Source organism: Terrapene carolina, unplaced genomic scaffold (genome assembly GCF_002925995.2).
Source record: "Terrapene carolina triunguis isolate 2854851 unplaced genomic scaffold, T_m_triunguis-2.0 Scaffold62, whole genome shotgun sequence".
Classification (NCBI taxonomy): Eukaryota; Metazoa; Chordata; order Testudines; family Emydidae; genus Terrapene; species Terrapene triunguis.
The window spans coordinates 7,013,846-7,034,910 of NW_020664413.1; the positions used below are offsets into that span (position 1 = coordinate 7,013,846).

Consider the following 21,065-nt stretch of genomic DNA (forward strand, 5'->3'; position numbering starts at 1 on the left):
GCAGGGAGAGAGAGGTGGGAGGTGTCCTCTCTCCCCACCTAAGCACCCTCCTGCACCCCAAACCCCTCATCCCTTGCCCCACCCCAGAGCCTGCACCCCCCCAGCCCGAGCCCTCACCCCCTGCACCCCAACCCTCTGCCCCAGCCCTGAGCCCCTCAGTCCCGGCCCCACCCCAGAGCCTGCACCCCCAGCAGGAGCCCTCACCCCCTGCACTCCAACCCTCTGCCCCAGCCCTGAGGCCCCCCCGACACTCCAAACCCCTCAGCCTCACCCCCACCACATGAATTTTAGTATGTGCCCCAATATAAAGGTGATGTGTCACACATCACCTCCATATTGGTGCACATAACAAAATTAATTACACGTGTAGGGGGGAAATTAGAGGGAACACTGGTCAGCACCCCAGGAATAAACCACAGGGGTCATCTTGACCCTAGGGACAAAATAACTAACTCTGGGGATACAATGAGGCAAAAGAACTCCTCTCTGTGCTTCATCGAGGAAGCAAAAGGGACAGCACTTTCATGAATGCAGTAAGAGGAATCCCAACTTTGTTGGTTGGGGACTCTGGGTGACTGCGTTAGGTGAGAAACTACTTTAGACAAAGGTTTTAGCATGTTAAAGTTTAGATTCTGGGAAGCACTTTATACTTTTTTGTTTTACATGTAAGAATTTGTTCCTATCATCATCCTTATTCATGATCTCTTAAATCTTAGCTTTTGATGATAATCTTATGATTGTTTTCACTGTAGATATATCTCAGTGCTGTGATGTTATATTGGTGCTAATTGTCAGTTGACTCAAACAAGCTGGTGTATGCACTGTTTCCTTGTAATTTCTGAGAGTCTTGACACTGCAGGGGAATGCTTCAAGGCAGCTCGGGGATTGGGGTACACCTATTGTTGTCCTGCAAGGCAAAGTAAGGGCTGGCAGAGCACAGAGGAGATTGTTTGGGTAGCAAACAGACTGGTGGTGTCAGGGAGCTGACATCAAGTGGAACACAAGCAGATCTTCCTTTCGTTGGAGGCAAGGGGGTTAAAAGGTGACTCTAAGTCCTGAGCACCCCGATTTCCTATTGCATTAACATAAAGTTTGATAGTCTGTCCCGTTACGTGCTATTTTGCTGCATGCTGGTCTTCTTGGAACTCATTTTTCTACAGTCTTGGATATGCCATTCTGAAATTGTTTGATCAGTGACTTTTATCTGGTTGGAGATTGGTCCTATTTCTTGCAAAAGCGGTGTTTCCAAACTTCTTGGAATGAAGTTGGCTACACCAGCCTCATTTTGGTGGAGCTACTTTCCATTGGAAATCTCCCTTCTCTGTCAATATTCTTTTTCTCCTTCCCTTCTTCCATTGTATGCCATTGCTTATGTCTTTTCACTTAGGGCCTGGCCCTGCAGCCACTACTCAAGTGAGTGATTTCGTTGACTTCAAGGATCAAGCCCTTAATTTTAAAGTCCTCATGATAAGGACCCTGTTGTCCTTGTATATCTGTATTGCACTGTATATGTCTTTTGGACCATATAAATATTTATTCCATTCACCTGGTGGTTCCTAGTTTGTGAGCAACTTATTCATCCTGGACTCTAAATCAGCATGTCCCTGTCTCCCAAATGGTTCAAAGTGGAGTCTATCAGAACTGTGATTCTGTCAGCCGACTTACGAGATGCTTACCTCCACAGGCTGACAGCCAATGCTAAAAATATCTAGGATTTTCTCTGAGTTGTATCTGCACACTATCATTGGGCCTACCATCAGATCCCTGCATTTTCATGAAGCTGATGATGTTGGTTACATCCTGTTTAAGAAAATGGAGCCACTAAACCTTATCTCTTCTCTCCCCCCTGCCTCCACCTTTGCCCCATGGTAACCCGGTGACATCTGAGTCAGGAGATAGTGGAGCTTAGTTTCTTCCCTTCCTCTGGCTAGTCTGTGATAGAATAGGATTAACTGAAAGAACATCTGTCACAAGTGAAAGTCTTAAACATTCAGTTTGCACTACACACAGTACTTACTTTGCTTGTAGTTTTGTGTCTGGGGGTAACTTTTTCCATGTTCAAGTATGGAGGTTTGTTATGGGTTTATTTTAGCCCGTCACTTTAGAAAAGGAATGCAAATTGTGATTAGCACTTCCTCCTTCTTGTTTACAAGAGAGACCTGGGAATGAAGAACTAGACTTGCAACATCAAACAAGCAAAGAGATTATCAAAAAGAGAAGGCAGAACCACATAAAACACATAGTGTTATGTCATAACTAATAGAGATGTTCAATTAAATGTATTTTTCTGTCTTGTCTGCCAAAATTTGCTATTGATCTTTGGCTGCTTTTAATTTGTCTGTAGACAATAACAGCAAAAGTAATCCCATTATTTTTAGGGAGATCTAAGGCATAGCACTACTGTCAGATTATAGGTTTTAAAGAGCAAAACATTGAGAAGAAATACTTTAGGAAGGTGTTAATAATGTCATAATATCTTTATAGTTTATTATAAGCATGATCTTGACCATTCTTCTACCTTTTAGGTGGAAGGGGAAGAGGCAGAAGTCTCCTCTCCCCAGAAAATTTCTCATGTGTAGTCCCTGTCCAGAAGATAAGTTTTTTTTGATTAAACTCTTTTGAATTGAGTCTTTTAATCACCACCTCTTAAAAGTTGTTCTTTTCAGACTTTGAGTCTGTTTTTCAACAGGCCTATAATACTGGTTCCTATTTCTGACAACACTAACAGTTAAAAAGTATGCTTACAAGAAATGGCAATGGGTTATCCTAAATGAAATGTAGTGTGGCAAGAAAACATGCAAACTGGTTCAGCCATACCATGTGCAGACTCTTCCAATGCGATAACTTTTTTTTTGATTGCTAGAGGTGTTTAGCAGTGTTTTTGTCTCTGTAACACCAAGGATGCTGTTATATTCCATGCACAGACTTACAAAAGATTGTATACTTCATTTATGTGACTACTTCTATCTTTTTTCCTGCAGCTGTTGGCACTTGACAACTGTAGATAACCAAGACGATGGCTGCCAGCAAGAACAAGAACCAGAGTTCTATGGCCCTGCACAAAGTAATCATGGTTGGCAGTGGAGGTGTGGGCAAATCAGCACTTACACTTCAGTTCATGTATGATGAGGTAAGAAGAGTTAGCACAAATTGCTTGTTAAGCTCCAAGAATAATTGACAGTCATTCTGCTGGATTTTCCTTGTGCAATGAGTAAAATTCTTCTAAAGATGTTTGGCACATCAAGAAAGTCTGATGCTGTTTATCCAGGGATTAAATGCAGTTTCCGTAAGTTTTAAAGACAAAGTGCAAAGAGTGCATTGAATAGGGAATGCAGGATATTTAAGCAGACATTCAGTCCACCACACTGTCTCAAGTGGTGTTGGTGCAGTTAAACTGTGAGGTTTTTTGAGACAAGTTAGGATTCAAGTAGAAGTCAGCATTCTTCTTCTTACCTGTTTTTGAGGCAGATGTTGATGAAGAAACAATACAAAGAAGATTGCAGGCTCCCTTTATGCTAGTTCTTTAGTACTAATATACTGAGCTCAAGCCTGCTTTCAGGTTGCAGATGGATGTCTTGTAAATCAGTTTGTTCTGTAGCTAATTTTGCAAGGTGTACTCAGGGAAGTCATGTGCATCTGTTAAAAGGCAGGATCACAACTCCAGTGAATATGTGAAAAATGCAATCTATAGTTCTGTTTTAAATAGCCTATGCCCCTACTCTAGGCACTCTGACAACTCTTTGTGATAACAGTCATTACAAGAAAAAAACACACACTAAAATACACCCCACTAAAAAACCCCAAGAGGTATATCAATGGATGGTCTTGGGAGTCTGTCCTAAAGATCAACAGATGTGGACTATTTTGTACCAATTTAGGGGAGTAAGTTCCAGAATCAAGCTGCTCTCATAGTAAACATTCTGGTGGCAACTCTTTCTCTTTCTCTATGTGTAGTGACCCCGGCTGGAGCACCTCAGACCACAGTTGGTACAAAGATGTGCCTGGAACAGTATGGTTGCCTGGCACTGCGTATCTGAGTCGCTTATGTTTTTGTAGATCGGAACCAGTACCGTAAACCCCACCTAGAATTCATTCACCATTTAGTGCAGATTACAGAGCACTGATGTACGTACTCATAACAATATGCATCACTTAATAGTTGAGCTGCTGTGTTCTGCACCTGCTTCAGCTTCTGAATTGATTTAAGGTGTATCTCCATGCAGAGGGCAGTTCAGCATTCTAACTGTGAGGTGACAAAGACTATAACCGTACCAGGGTCTACATCTGAGAGAAGGTCAGAACTTCTTGAGCTATATCAGTTTACACTGGCTGAGCATCTAGCCCTTAGCTTATTGTGGAATAAACTCATAGTTTACCAGTTACCATGTAGCAATGGCTTCTTCTGTTGGCTACATTCTGTTGGCATGCAGACTCTGAATTGGCTCAATGGTATAAAATTACAAGTCCTCTCGCTCTCTTTCATAGTTAAAAATACTAAAGCCATAAAACTGGCATTAAATAGTTGACAGTGATTAAAATAAAAAGGCCCTTCGGGAGTATATATACAGCTTACAATGGCCATTAAAAGTGGAGAGGAATGCGCTGAAGCAAATATCCAAAGGGAGGAGTGCCACATCTGAAAAAGTCAGGGGTACTGTAGATTTTATTCTCCCCCCCCTCCTTTCTTATGTTCCTCAGTTTGTAGAAGACTATGAACCTACGAAGGCTGACAGTTATAGAAAGAAAGTAGTTCTGGATGGGGATGAATTCCAGATAGACATTCTGGATACAGCGGGACAGGAGGATTATGCAGCTATTCGAGACAACTACTTCCGCAGTGGGGAGGGGTTTCTCCTTGTCTTCTCAATAACCGAATACGAATCCTTTACAGCAACAGCAGAGTTAAGGTAAGCACAGTAGTTGGATGGGGGGGGGGGATTCAATTCCTCAAGCTGCTTTTTGATATTTTGCATGTATTTACATAGATCTGAGTAGGTTTGATAACATGAATATGGAATGTTTGTTTGAAGTTCAGTAATGGGTAAAGGAATGAAAGGTAAACTTACGGCTCCTGATTTGCATAAACAAACAGAACATTGAGTGTAAGACATCAGAAATCTTGTATCTGAGCCAACCCATTTTCCCTATTTAACTTCAGTTTCTATATTAGGACAGTAAGCAACTCTTCACAATTCTTTAATTTTGGTTTGTGTAATTCTCCATTTTCCCCTGCCAAGTAGCTTGAAAATGTTTTTCTTTTGTCTTCTGTACTAGTTCAAATACTTGGGCAAGTTTTTCACAGCCGGCAGATGGCTTAGTGTTCAGTCTCTATTTGCCACTCTCTTCCCCATTCCCCACATACACACACTACAAAAGAGATATAACCATCTCTGATGTCAGTTGTATCCCAAAGACATGCTGCCCAAAGGAAAGCAAAACAGGCCTAGTAGTCTTTGCACATGTCTGTGCATGCAGACATTGTAACAGCTTGCATGAAGTGCCAGTGGCCTTGTCAAGAGGTGCAGAGCTGGGTCCCATGCTGGGGTAGGCACGTTCAGATGCAGTGGGGCCTGGCACTTTTTCCACAAACTGTAGTGCTGTAGATTCTGAAGAAGGGGCTTCTCCTGAGGAGTCCATCCAAGGCAAGAGGTCACCCATAGCATCATTCCCGGGAAGGACTCCTCATGCCACTTTCAAGCATTTTTTTCCATTCCTCCTTTCAACAACACTCCTTCAGACTCTAACTGTCTCACCTCCATGTACCCATGGTAGCCCTCCTAACTCTTCCCTATCCACTGTCTCTGGTTTTTGGTACCTGGCTCTCCCTTTTCGAACAATCAGCTACTCTTATCCTTCAGTGTTCAAGTCACTGACATCCTATGCATCCCTCTTAGTCTATCTGCCTGTTTTCTTGCCCTCGCTTGCTTGCAAGTCCATTAACAAACAGTTAATTCAAGCAAGTTCCTCTGATCCATGGACCTGCAAAATGTACATACACATTGATACTCTGTACCTCAAAATATATTCACCACTGTGATATTGTGATATGTTTTGAACAATGTATGCCTTGAGAGGGTATTTAAAAAGTCTTGATCTATTGAACATTAATTCCTGTTGAATTGTATGTGAAGTTATGAAGTATTACTATATATTTGTTACTGAAATATGTGATAAGTGGGAAATGCCCACAGCCAGCCATTTAGTGGCAACAAAGGAGCAACTAACACTGACAAAACAGATTTGCATCAAGATTGGCTAGACAGGTGTTGATGGCCCATTAAGGAGAATCCAACTCTCCCAGTGGCCCTCTGAGACTCCTCAGAGGGCACATACAGAATGGACTAAGCCCTGTGACACAGCAAGGGTCTTTCTAGCAGCTGGAAGAAAGTATAAAAGAGGACAGTGACCTCACCACTTGTCCTCTCTCCTCCCCATCTCAACACCTGGAAGATCAGTTGGAAGACAAAAACTTTGAACTAGGGAGATTGGTCCCAGGCTGAGAAGAACATTCAGCCTGTGTATTAACTGTAAACTGCCTGGAACATTCAGTGGGTTGAGAGAAACTGAATGATTGAAATCTTACTCAGTCTGATAAATTGAGGATTTAGATTGCAATTTTATTTTTATTTCTTATGTAACCAACTTTGACCTCTGTGCCTAATCTCTTTCTGTAGTTAATAAACTTATTTTAATGCTTTATCCTTACCAGTGAATTTGTCTAAAGTGCTTGGGGAATCTGCTCAGATTACGTAGGCTGGGTGCATGTTCACTATTCTTTGACGAAGTGGCAAACTGCCGTATATACTCGTTCATTAGCCCGTTGATTTATAAGCCGACCCCCCCAAGATGGTTAGGTAAAAATAGCAAAAAACTGTATGACCCTTTCATAAGCCGACCCTATATTTCAGGGGTTGGCAAACTTTGGCTCCTGGCCCGTTAGGGTAAGCCGCTGGCGGGCCTGGACGTTTTGTTTACCTGGAGCATTCACAGGCCTGGAGCCCCTTAGCTCCCAGTGTCCGCGGTTTGCCATTCCCAGCCAATGGGAGCTGTGGGAAGTGGCGTGCCACTTCCTGCAGCTCCCATTGGCTGGGAACGGCGAACCGCGGACACTGATAGCTGAGGGGCTCTATGCCTGCAGACGCTCCAGGTAAACAAAATGACAATGTATTAGATATTCAATTCTATGATTCCATAGAGTTTAAAATCATCAAATTTTGGTGTAGACCCGTTTATAAGCCAGCCCCCGCTGTTTGATGCGTCACCAAAAATATTCGGCTTATGAATGAGTATATACGGTAATTAATGAGCTTGCATTGTTCAAGAGAATGTCTTGAGCAGTGCAGGATGGTACATCACTATAGTGCAAGAACATAGAACAGCCATACTGGGTCAGACCAAAGGTCCATCTAGCCCAGTATCCTGTCTTCTGATAGTGGCCAATGCCAGGTGCCCTGGCAGGAATGAACAGAATAGGTAATCATCAAGTGATCCATTCTCTGTTGCCCATTTCCAGCTTCTGGCAAACACGCTGGGGGGAATTAGCTAGATTCTACCTGTATATAATTCATGTATGATTTAGAGAGCATTCCAGCTGGGTGTGTGTAGGCCCTCTTTCTACTACATCTGCCTATCCTATTAACAGATACTCTTCGTTGACAGTGTATATGCTACAGTAATGGCACTGTTAATCTTCATTCTGACACCTCATTTTCCTCTGAAAAGTCTCACTGCCTTGATCTAAAGACCTGTTTATAGGCCATTTTGTTTCAGCTAGTGTCCATCATCCCTGAATCACTCATGGTCCAAGCATCCAGCCAAAGTAACACTCCACCCCTGGAGTGCAGAGTTGAGATGAGGGCACCCATACCATACCATCGATCTGTGAACTTGCTTGTGTTCCCACCCTGGGATGTGCTGTGCAAGCCCAGAAGATCACATTAAAGAGGAGGCCATGATTATTGAACATGTCCATGGACAGTCTAGTTCAGCTGTTATCAACCGTATTAATGACAACACGGTAGGATTTATCCTTACAGCCTGACAGTTGTGTGCATGAGCCTGAAGACGAGGTCTGGCAGACAAAGATACCAGCTATATTATAGTCTAGGCAATAATTAGTTTCACAGGAGTACTTGAAGAGCCTTCTCTCTCTGGTGTGATAAGGCAAAGGTAGACCCTGTGGTCCTGGTATCCTGGAATTTTTTCAAGCTGGGCTAACTGTACCAACTAAACCAAAGTCACAGAATTCAGAGAAAAGGTAAATTCAAAACCTAATAGGATACTGAGGTTTCTGAAAGCCATGGAAATCTGAGCCCATGAAGGCAACACCGTCTTCTGCCCTTGTTCCTTCTTGGGACTTTGATCTTGGTGTTTAATTCTCTTGCGCCCCTTCCAGCTGAGCCTAGGAAAAGGATTATGTTGCATTTTTTTTATTACAGAATTTGTTTTTCATCACAAAATGATTGGCCAGAAGGAGGCTTGGGGATAGGATTAAGGGTAAAAACAGGGCTGGAGATGACAGACAAGACGTTCTATCAAATGTTATCGGGAGACCCATTGACTTCAATAGGAGTCGGATCAGGCAAATTATGAACTTAGCTAATGGTAGTGTTTAATTGGGCTGGTAACTGAAAGATTCTGATAACCCCCATATTTTCAAATTGAGGGAGTTTTCCCCTTTCACCATTGGAAAGAAGGATTACCTACCCATCTCATTGGCCAAAACACAGAACAAATTTAAATCTTATGCTAACAACCACTTAACTTCTTTAATCTTTTGAGTTTTTGCAAATTGTATAGAAAAGCCCTGACATGACAAAATTCATGTAAATGATTATTAGATTTTCTGTAATCAGATTCTTTATCACAGCTATTTCAAGTCAGGCTAGAAATCCTGCTGATATTCAGATTTTGATCGTTAATTTGTATATTTGCTGTTTTGTCATTTTACCTGCCTGTGTGACTCTCAAAAGCTTAACAGTTAGTATCTTGTGATTCTAATAGCTGGTTGTGTTTAAGTGCAGAATTTTTCAGTTTTGTAGAACATTGTGCACTTGAAGTGACCCTAATTGAAGCATCTTTTAAATACAATCCGCTATTAATGGGAAATAAACTGCAAGCAGCTACTTGTATTAGCGTCTCTGCCTAATCTTGATAGATTGGATATTGTATTAATTTGATTGCATGAAAAAACACGTTGGTGTGTGTTTATTATATATGTTTCATCACATAAGGAAATGATATGAAAAATGAGCTAAAAAGAACTATACACTTCATTTCTTAGAAGAATAAAGAGACTGCAAGTTGACGCCAGCATATGCTTCTAACACAAGATTTCCTAGTTTTGGCAGGAATTCGTAACTAACTAGTTTCCTGGATGTTTACACAATATCTTTGAAAATTATGCTGCTTGCTATTGTCTTAAGCTCTTCTTTTTATTAATTAAAAAGGTTAGATGTTTCTTAAAGTAAATCAGCTTGAAGTGGTAACAAAAGATGCCTTCAGATATCGAGCTGTAACCTCCCATACATATTTCATTGGGCCTTAAAGTGCTCTAGTCAGTCTTTTAGTAGAAGCAAACATACTTCCTTGTGACGGAAGGGATAGCTGTGTGGTTAGGTCACAGGTCCTTGAGCCAGGGAGCAGGGTTTTGCTTTTCACAATGTGACCTTCCACAAATCCTTGAACTCCCCACCCCCTCTGTTTTCCCTTCTGTAAAATGGGGATACTACCCAATTCAGAAGGAGACTTACCTATTTATAAAGCCTTCTGAGATCCACCAGTGGAAGGTGCTATAGAAATGTAAAATGGTATTTTTTTTATATAAAGTTTTTAATTTATTCTTCTATTTGTGTAGGATGGAAAAATAAAAATATACATTAGATGTCTGACAGATCTTACTAATCCTATCACAATTTTTCTGTTTAGCACTTGTCTATACAAAGACAGTGCATGGCAAGCCGGGGTGTAAATCTAGAGCGCTCTAGTCTGCTGCGCATTGAGTTGCTGTGTGGACGAGCCCTTAGATTTATCAACCAAATGAGTATAAATATATTGTACAAGACTTTTTTTGTTTCAAAAGCCATTTGTACTCCACTATAGAAGCTCTCCTTTATTGGAGTCAGAGGAGGTGACAGATATGGTGTTCAGCTACACACAGCAAAATGTAACCTTTTCCAAGTGCTGCTTCCTATGCGTATCCCGCATGCAACTGAGCCTGGAAATCCTTGCAACTAGTGTCCATTGGTCCACTCCTGTGCTCTGGATCTCCTTGTGCTCACTACCGAGCGTATATAAGGAGGTGCGGGCTGACTGCCTCTCCAATTGCTTCTTGCCACTGCATGTGCTGAGTCGGAATCCTCTGTGTCCGGAGTTATCCCTGCATTGTCTTCATCTCTGTAAATATAATTGTATATAGTTTTAGGTTTTCATAGTGTTTTTATAGCATCTGCAGAGTTAGCTTAGTTTCTCCTCCCCAGGGATCATCTCTGTCCCCACTTTCAGGAAAAGGACTTTTCCTAGAATCTCAGGATTTAAACACTGCATCTCCTGTCCTCACTCCTTCTCAGTCAGCAATGACACCAGTGCTGCCTTTACTGCCTTGGGGAGGCGCATATCCCTGCCAAGTGCAGGATTTGTCACTCCTCCTCACCCCAGGCCCAAGAGGGATGAGGGTTCTGACTGAGAGAATACCTCATGGAGAAAGCCGGGAGATCCTCCTGTATACTGGCAGCAAACCTCTAGCAGCGTGTCTGTGAGCACAAGCTCTGCAGCAGAGGCTAGAGGAGACAAAGACCCATTACCTCTAACTTCTCTTGAGAGTAAGGAACACTCTAGACACACAAACTGATTCCCCTTTAAGTCTGCTTCCAAGAGAAGGTTTCCCTCTCTAACGCCATCCAAGTTGGGTGAGTCTTCACATACAAGCCCCAAGGACTTAGGTCTACCTAAGCCTACCAACCACAAAAAGAAAGCAGGGAGCATGTAGGAGCAAAGCTTCAACAGTTCCAGCCCCCATACTGACACCAGTGCCAACCGGGATTTCTGCCAAAGCGAAGGATCAGCATCCGCCATTGACAGATAGAAGTTCCAGGAAGGACTCTCTCTAATGACACCGGCCAGGCCCCATAAGGATCTGCCAACTACTAAGTTATTGTGGCACAGAATCTGGCATAACCAGTAACCGGGACCCCTCATAATCTGGGACAGGCTGAGACATATACTACCCCAAGGGGATATCATCTTCTTCCCAGACCCACAATCTCCTTTACTTTCAGACCCAGTTCTTCTGAGGAATGTTCTAACCCCAGAAGAGGATACTACTGGAAGGAGGAGGATGTTATCTCACCCACCCTTCTCTCTCTAATGTTCGGATAATGTACATAACCTGACTGTCTTCTATATAAATAAACAAGGCGGGGTTAAGGCTCCTCCCACTGTGCATAGAGATGGTCAACTTATGGAATTGGTGTATCCAAAATCACTGTAACGTACCTACCTGGTGCTCAGACACTTTTTCACCAATCATGAGTGGGATTTACACAATGCAGTGCTGGGCAGCATTTTCCCCTCAGTGGGGAACACCATCTTGGGAGCTATTCACCTCACAGAAAAACAAGAAGCTCAATGTACATTGTACCAGAGCAGTTCAAGGTCTGGACTCCAGGCGCGATGCCCTTCTCCTGTCCTGGACAGGCTACATGAGATACACCTTCCCTGCAATCCCACTATTACCCCAGATTCTCTAGAAGATTTGTCACAACAAAACACAAGTCATTCTCATCTGACCCAATTAGCCCAGACAATTCTGGTTTCTGGACCCTGCTACAAATTTCAACCCAGCAACCTGTCAGCATTCAGTCCTTCCCAGACCTGCTAATTCAGGAGACTGGCAGGATCAGACATCCCAACCTGGACTCACTTCACCTCATGCTTTGGTATTTGGATGGGTGTCAGACCTAGAGCCTTCATGTTCAGAGGCCATTCAAACTGTTCTTAATCACAGCAGGAAAGATTCTACCAGAAAATGTTAACTAGTCAAATTGAGGCATTTCTCTACCAGGGCGCCTCAGTTATCAGGACCAACAGGTATTCCTGCTGCCTTAGACTTACCTCCTCACTCTCACTCGGGTCTTTCTAGTAGCTCTCTACAGGTCCACCTAGCAGCAATCAGTGTTCCACCTTCTGGTGGATAGCTATTCTGTTGTTCACCTAGTAATAACCAGTTTTGTAAGTGGTCTGACTAGGACCTTCCCACTAGTAGCGAAGCCAACGCCACAGTGAGACCTTAATCCTCCTACTGGCCACCTTTTGAACCATTCGCCATGTGCTCAATGTCTCATTTATCCATGAAGGCCGTCTTCTTGGTTGCCATTACATTTGCCAGGAAGGTGGGTGAAGGAAAAGCCTTTGTGGCAGACTCACCATATGCTACATTTCATAAAGAGACGGTACCCCTTCACTCCACCCAAAGTTCATTGCAAAGGTATCTTCCAAGTTCCACATAAGCCAATCAGTTCACTTACTGTGCACTTATTCACTCCAGGTTCTTTTCAGAGCCTCCTGCCTCCATCCAGCAAGAAGAGGAAACTTCACTCTGTCGGTGTCAGATGAGCATTGCCATTCTACCTGCAAAGGATGAAACCATTTAGAAAATCTCCTAGACTATTTGTCGCTATAGTAGAGCAAGCATGGGGACAAACGATATGTGCTCAGGCTCTCTAAGTGGATTCCTGGCTATATCCTCCTTTGCTATCCGTTAGTGTATTTCCCTCCCCCGGATGGGGTGAGGGCTCATTCTGCTAGAGCACTGGCAACCTCAGTAGCATCTCTTCAGGAAGTACCTGTGCTGGACACTTGTAAGATGGCAACCTGGAGCACTATCTGTACTTTCATGAAGCCCTATGCTTTAGTCCACGTCTCTTCTGTCAGCACAGCCTTTGGAATTGCAGTGTTGGATCTGTACCACCTGCATCCTTCCTTCCCCCCCCTCCATTTGATCACTGCTTGACATTCACCCATATGTGAATGCACACCGGGATTAGAACTCAGAGTAGGAATGGAGGTTACTTAGCTGCAACTGGAGATTCTTTGAGATGTGTGGTCTGAATCTGAATTCTACTACCCAACTACCTTCCCCTCTGGTTTTCCTCATGACTGGATTTGCGGTAGAGAAGTGGTCAGTCTGCATCTCCCCTTACATTCTCGGTACTGAACACAAGGAGATCCAGGGCACAGGCACGGACAAACAGACAATACTTGCAAGAATTTCCAGTCTCAGTCACGTAGTCCACATGCATATCCCGCCTATGAAATACACATTGGGATCACACATCTGAAAGAAATTCCAGTTACAAATAAGTAACCTCCATTTTCTGTAACTTACAATTTGGGTTCCTATATTCCTTGGGCAATATTGGCTCTGAGCTTGCAATGTTACCACTCTAAATTTGGAATCCTTTACCCATTAGTGATGGCATGAGGCCATCCTGAAATGGCTTTTTAGAAGTACAATACGATACTCCTTGGCACAGTGTGAAGCTGCTTGCTTATTCCTGGTGTCAAGTGTTTTATTTTTGATGCTCTCAGGAAGCTAACTCAGCTGTTCTGTTTTTAATATCTGATGAATTAGGGAACAGATCCTGCGTGTGAAGGCTGAAGAGGACAAAATCCCTTTGCTTGTGGTGGGAAATAAATCTGACCTGGAGGAGCGGAGGCAGGTGCCTGTAGAGGAGGCCAGAAGTAAAGCAGAGGAGTGGGGTGTGCAGTACGTAGAAACTTCTGCCAAAACTAGAGCAAATGTAGATAAGGTAAGGCAACTAGCTTAAATTTTTACTGCAGTAGAATCTCAGTCATTCAGTACTGAGAATGACTGACTAATTCTTACTACTTTCTGGGACAGGCACAATTCATGGTTGGGTTTTTGTTCCTCTTACAATAGTCTACACTTGTAACGTTTGAATGTTTCAGTTAATGAATATCTTGCAAATTAAAGCGAACATTTGGTTTTTGTTGCCGTCTATGTAACATGTCAAGAAGATCCCATTAATTTACTTTATTATAGATACAAATGTGGTGAGTCCTTGTACAATGGCAAACTTTCAGATGATGGTTTGAAGTATAGTAGATTTATTAGCTCCGAGAATTCACTAAAGTGCAGGGTTTGATTTAAATTATAGCTTGAAATGCTTAGTAGTGATATATATTAACTGTAGTTCAGCCCATCATAAAATGAGGATAATTAAAATGAGGATAATTTCAGCACTTCTGAATTTTGGTTCTTCCCTCTTTTGTCTCCTCAATTCACATGTGGTGCAGCTGATATTTTGTTAAATATCTGCCAAAACACTGACTAACTCTGTTCTTTGCTTTCTGATTATTGAGATTATCTTCAGTTTTTCTGAAAAACGGATATACATTTTTTACTTCATACCTATCCTGTAACGTGATTTCCCCACACCCTCCATACCTGCCTTTCCGAAAACTCAGTATTCTCCAGCTTGATGTCACTCGTAGTGTTTTTGGATTGAAATTGCTTTTTAATTTCTGAACAGATGGATTCTCATAACCCTTCTAGCAAGTGAACATACATATGTGCTTCCTGAAGTGTCTTGGATATCGGGATTCTCTTCCTTTTTCTGTGGGGGTTATGAAAATGCGCATCCCCTTACACATCCACAGAAGATGACTTGCAATGCTGGGAGAAGTTTGAACAAATATAATAAAGGACCCTTAGTGGATCCATAGTGTTTGAATTTTAGTTGAATTGCTTACAATCTACAGTCTGAAAACAAATCTTCTATGGCTCTTCTTCTAGGGGTGAACGTTTTGAAGCTTAACTGTACCTGAGGGCTGGTTTTGACTTTTATGTTCAGTAAACTGCTTCCTGTTCAGTCTGTTAGAAAGTCCATATAAATCATGAGGCATATTCACTGTGGCAGCATCTGTACTATAGCTTTTTAGACTAAATTAACATTCCCATCCAAATACATATACACTCGCTAGGTAATATTTTCAGATTTCTTGATGAGCAAGCTAAAATAATCCATATCTTCCTAGTTTGGCTTAACAATGGTCTAGTTATCAAGGTGGCAGCACAGTTAGAGCCTGGGAAGGCAAGCCAAGAAATCTGGATTCTAAGACCAGCTCTGACTTGCAGCATGACTTGTGTGTTTCAGTTTTCTAATCTGGAAAATGAGAGAGTTAATATCGCAGATTTTAAGCAGTTTGGGTCAGACACTTGTCTATGTTTGGAAAGTGCCTAGCACACTGTACTTGCCTTGTAAATTCACCCTGGATCTTAATTTTTAAGTCTTAACTTTCTCCAAACATGTTATTGATATCTTTCAGCATCTGTATAGTCTGAAAATAGGCATGTGTTGGCCATGTTACTTGTTACTACACTCTATCTAGACGGAAAATGACATCTGTGCAGACAACCCAAATCTAATCCCTCCCAAATCCATTCAAATTAGGGGCACTCCTGCAGCAGCAGTGGCTTAAATCTAAACAGTTTTATATTTGCCACATAAAGAACATCTTTGAAATGTGTCCGTGGCAACACATGTGCAGGTTAGGAATCGCTAGGTCTTATTTTACATCTCCTCGTCTGGAGCAATGTGAAGCATTTTCTTCTTCTTTTAGGAAAGACCTTGTACTTGTGCTTTCCAGATGCAGTATCTGAAGGCCTCGTTTTTGCTATGTCTCAATTACTTTGTTCCTTGTCTATTAAATCCAATAAAATATCTACTTCTTGGAAGTACAAGAGCTACCTGTTACACAAATCTTAACTCTTAAGGATTATTCCAGTAGACTTCTATAATCCTGAGAATTCCATTTTCCTAGCCATAAGCAGTAGACTAGTCATAGACCAGCTTTTAACAGTTCAGCTGGTAATTTTGTCCATCTAAACATTGAAATTGAGTAAAATTACACTTTTGTTAAAAAGCATATTCTTGTGTGTCTAGAATTTTTTGTACACAGTGGAGATAAAAACCCAAGTTTGACTCTGGCAATCTTTTAAAATGTTGTTTTTTCCCTTCTGTGTTCTGATTTTAGTTGAGGAAGGATGTTTTTTTCCGGATACCATATGGACTTAGCCTTAGGGCTTGGGAGAAGTGGATTCTACTTGACATGTGACCTTTGTTTATTCACTTAAATTCTCTGCACCTAAGTTCTTCCTTCCATAAAATAAGGTTAATATTTCCTGATGATGTTGTATTAATTCATTAATGTGTTGAAGGTGCTATACCAAGGCTTTTATTGTCTCCTGGTTTCATTTTTCATGAGTTAATTGTAAACGTTCTCCTATGATTGTATAAATCTCATAGATCCCTATAAAAACCCTGCATGCCACTGCATATTGCTTTGCTACAATTAATAGTGATACTCATTAAAAAAGGCTTTTATCATTTTGAAACAGGCTGCCGAATGACTTAGTAGCTAGGTAAGTCCTTCTCCCTTCCCCTGATTCATTTACTGCATAAACACAGGTGTTGAATTTGTAGCATTGGGATCTATGTTTAGACGACTCATTTTTATTTTGTTAGGTGCTTTGTTCTTGTGTTACATTTTTGTTTGCCAAATACTCTAGTTTATACATCAATATACCAATTTATTTTCTGCTGGCAGAACTGTTGTTTTAATCTCCCATATGTTTAACTTTCCAGGTATTCTTTGATCTAATGAGGGAAATCAGAGCAAAGAAAATGTCAGAAAACAAAGACAAGAATGGGAAGAAAAGTGGCAAGAACAAGAAAAGTTTTAAAGAAAGATGTTGTTTACTGTGATCCTTAGGACCTGTAAATATCTACAGATGGAATGAATAAGACTTACTACTAAGGATATAGGGCTGGATTCATGAAAGGAAATTTGTATTGATTCCCTTATGATATTTGTATTCACTTACCGCCTTTTTAAAATGAAAAAATGTAATTTGTGAACCATTAGTCAACTGAAATATGAGCCCATGTACACTGAAATGGACTCACCTTGCCAGCAACTTTCAAAGCTAGAATTTTACCAGCAAATATGGTTCTTTGGGCATTTTATTTCTGTCTGATTGCAGGAAATAATCTCATGTCAATTTCAAAGTAGTAGCTTCTTGCTATCTTCTCAAATCTGATCTCCCCCACCCACCCAAAAAAAAAAAAAAAAAACACAAACAAAACACACACACAACTGTAGTGGCCTCACCAAACATCTCTGGTTGTCTTTTAAGTTCAACCACATTTTTCAGTGTCTGTGCACTCACTGAATTTAAGTCATTTTTGTATTAATAATAATTCTAGACAAACCAATATCTGGCAAGACTTTGAGGTTTTCATAGTCTTTAAGTGACTGTTGATATTTTCTCAGACTGTTAGAAGTCTACTTAGATGCCAACATTTGAAGATTTGGGAGTTGTTACTCAAAAGCAAATTAGTTGTGTCTGTTCTATTATTAGTCAACGCAGTATTCATGAATCAAGCCTACTGACTGAAATCGGACTTTGTTTGGTAATGCAATATTTAGTATTTAAATACTGGTTAGTTGTATTCCCAATTGGCTTGTTTCCTCTTCTTTTTTTTAAAAGCAAAAAACAATTATTTTTTGGGTGGGGAACTGACCTAAAACAATACTGTTTATTTTTTTTAGAAAGGAAACAGATTGGCACTGATTTAAAAAAAACACAAAATTTGTATTATTCTGTATTGAGTCTAGACTCATACAACTGCTTCTATTTCATCTGCTCTTCACTCCCCTTCCTCAAAATCATTATCTTAACTGTTTAAAGTGCAGATTGTCTATTTTGTAATACATGTATTCATGCCATGGAGATGTGAAAACTGCACCTCTGCTTTCCATTTTGTTTAAGATAAACTTTTTTTTCTTTTTGAGAAAGGACATAGGCCACTGATCGCAAAACTATGCGAGTGGAACCAGTGTGAGGCTTTTGTGCTACCTCGCAACTTGACACAGTTACTTGGCTAGTAAGTAAGTTGCTAAATGTCAGAAACAAAGCTGAACTAAAGTTAGGCAACTGTTATTACGGCTATTTGCTGTTAATTTTTACTGTACTATTCTTCTGCACATTTATTTAAAATAGGAGACGTTTTTGCTGAGTTTTGCTGTCAAAGCTACAGTTGAACTTACAGTCCTGAATGATCAGCTACATTCAAATAGAAATTGGGGAAATATATGGGAAACATCAGTATTTAGCAGTTCTTGTCTCTGTGTCAGATGTATTTCACTTAAATACCTTTTTCAACTTAATGGTGTCAATCAAGTACCGTTGCCAAAAATATGTATTTCCATCTTGTTGCTGTAGCAGAGATTGTCAACCTTTATAATTACCCTGCTTCTGGAATACATTTTGTACAGTTTCCCAATGAATCATAGAAAAACTCCCTTTTGAATTTTAAAAAAGTAGACAAATATATTATCTGAAAACTAATCATTTTTCAACTTGTCATCTGATTTGTGACTTCAAATACAGCTACAATGAGAAAGGAATAAGATGTAGAAAGGAGTAGTGTAGTGAAGGGTGTTTAAGTGCTAAACAAACCAGTATTGTTAGCTCAATCTTTAAATGGGTGGGAGCAGTGCAGAGGCAGGAAGGGCTTAATTCAAAATTTAATCAAGTATCTAGGCTTGGCAGAATTTTTTTATAATTTTGACAGATCAATTATTCTTAAGCATTGTTTTTTATTTTTATCGATTTTAAATTTTTGCAGTTTATGGGGAGGGGGTCAGGCACTAGCAGTTTAGTGACACCGATTCAAAAAAAGTTAGTTTTTTTTAACCAGACGACACAAATTGTCAACATCACGTTAAAATTTACAAAATAAATATCCTTATGTCACATTCTAATAAGTTCTCAAGCAGCATTTTTTTTGTCTGCCTCTCTGTAAATGTTGATGATCATCAATGGAAATATTTTTTCATTTGTTTGTGCTTGTGTCGGGACATCAGCATTTACTAATAAAAATCAAATTCTTCCAAGCCTGAACATAAGAATGTTTCGGTAATCCTAGATATTAGTTATCAAATGTGCTAGATTGCTGCTCTACTGCATTCCACTTAAAGATTTGAAAAGGAAAACAAAGTTCAGTATGCAGTGGATCTTAGGAGGCTGAGGTCCTGCATGGACTTCTGAGTTTCCTATCCCATTAATTCATTGTCTTCCACATCTTGATTTTACTTCTTGTCAAGCGACGTATCGGAGTGGGAGAATCATGTATTAAATCAAGGTTGCTGTAATCCGTTTTATTGTCAGGTTAAATTCATATATATATTTTTAGGCTGACCATTTTTTCTAGCCATAAAAGTTTGAAAATGTTAGCCTTTAGAATTGGACAGTAAGGGTAGAATGGCATTACAAAGCTAGCTTGATTATAGAGCATAGAAACATGAAAACGTAGGAGCCATTTGGCTCTTAAACAACAACAACCTTGTTTACCGATATTTTATCTAACCCCTGTGCAAGAGCACTGGGTGCAGTTAGATATTACATAACTAAAGGGATGCAGTTGGGTGAGATGTTTATAACATTTCTTTATAGTGTCACTCAGTGCGTTAATGCTTAAACTTTTCATTTTTAATAGTCTGACTTTTTCATTGACTGTCCACTCTTTGCATTTCTTGATCTGAAAAATGGATATAGGCTAGTCCAGTTTTACTTCTGTTCATAGTCTCTCCATACAAGTCCCTTTCCAATTCTCATAGGTAAGCACAATGCTTCTGTGTTTGTACTGAAAATACAGCAGGTAAATCTTCGTTCTTGGAATAAACTGTTCTCACTGGAGTTTTAGAAAGATTGATGCGAACACTGGTATTGGTAAGCTGTTTAAGTAACTTATGTATTTTTGGTCCAAATCTCTCTTCCTAACCTCACTTTAAAATCTTAGCTGTACTTAGACTTATAAGAATGTATCATGCTGACCTCTGGTTTTCTTGAATAGCATTGAGAGTAAAACAAGCACATAAAATATGCCTAATCAAGGTTTACTGGAGTGTAAGATTTAATTAAAAAGTGATTTAAGTTGTCCACAAATCAGAGTGCACTGGGCAAGGGTCTGAAACAGGAAGCTCACTTAGAACTGATGTAGAAACGAGTATGTATGTTGAGCTAATACCCAAAGATCCCATTAATCTTTTTAGAAATTTTGCAGTATTTGATAGGAGAGACTTTTAAAAACAAAACAGATGAATTGTTATTGCACAAGGCATACCTGTGTGTGTTGTAATCCCCCATCAGACTCACTGGGGAGAGTAGCAGCACTTATTCTTAACGTAGAATGAGGACAGTGCTCTCCAGGTGACTTTCAACAGTAGTAAGAAATGATTGTCCTTTTGAGTTAGACTTGCTTGTGAGGAAGATGCTTAGCAGTTTTATATTCTTTACTCACTACTCATTAACGCTTTTTTCTAAACATCACAGCATTTGCATCAGTGGGGCAGAAGGCTTGAGAGCACATTCGGTTAGAGCTTTCAATGTGTTCTCTCTTTTCCAAAACCAAAAAGTAACTTAAGAACTTGATACGGCAGCTTTTCCGTTTTACCTTTCAGTTATGACAAATGCAGAAAAGAGAACTTTCGTGGAAGTCTTTTCTCAGTTCAGTGGCTGTGAACAAGGTAGCTACCTTGGTTCAAACAAAATTTCATAAGTGAGCAACATTTCTCTTCAGAAATACTTGTGTGAAGAACTACTAGTCTGATTTTAATATACCAGCCAGGCAATAAACTGTACCCCTGGCCTGGAAGTTGCGTGGAGGTGATGCATTCAAACCCTTGTCTTGGGAAGTGCCTTACACTTCAGCTGTTCTCTGCAAGCAGAGGGAGTACCAGCATGGCCTCAACTTTTTTCCTTTTCTGTTTGGCTGGAGGTACATTGACTCAACAGGGGATTGTTGAGACTGCAGTAGTAATTTAGGGGTGGAGGAAAGAAATATGGCTTCTTGTAATGGGGCTTTAAGAAGGGGCTGAAGGAAACTAATTTCTGAACTGTTCCTAGTCTAGATGGGCAATCATAATTCAAGTGGGGAAAGTGAAGAGAACTTGGTAGGCTAGCAAACAAGTGTGTCCTC

At 40.5% G+C, this 21,065-nt stretch overlaps 1 protein-coding gene across 2 annotated transcripts in view; it reads left to right on the plus strand.

Moving 5' to 3' along the window:
• The window catches only part of RALB (RAS like proto-oncogene B), a 66,408-nt gene extending 49,237 nt beyond the window's left edge, over positions 1-17,171 (plus strand). For both annotated transcript variants that reach the window (XM_026647392.2, XM_026647391.2), the window contains exons 2-5: positions 2,982-3,130; positions 4,699-4,907; positions 13,631-13,808; positions 16,668-17,171. In XM_026647392.2, coding sequence (XP_026503177.1) covers positions 3,017-3,130; positions 4,699-4,907; positions 13,631-13,808; positions 16,668-16,787 — 621 coding nt within the window. In that variant the 5' untranslated portion in view covers positions 2,982-3,016 and the 3' untranslated portion in view covers positions 16,788-17,171. The remainder of the gene's footprint in view (positions 1-2,981; positions 3,131-4,698; positions 4,908-13,630; positions 13,809-16,667) is intronic.
• Positions 17,172-21,065: the final 3,894 nt, after the last annotated feature.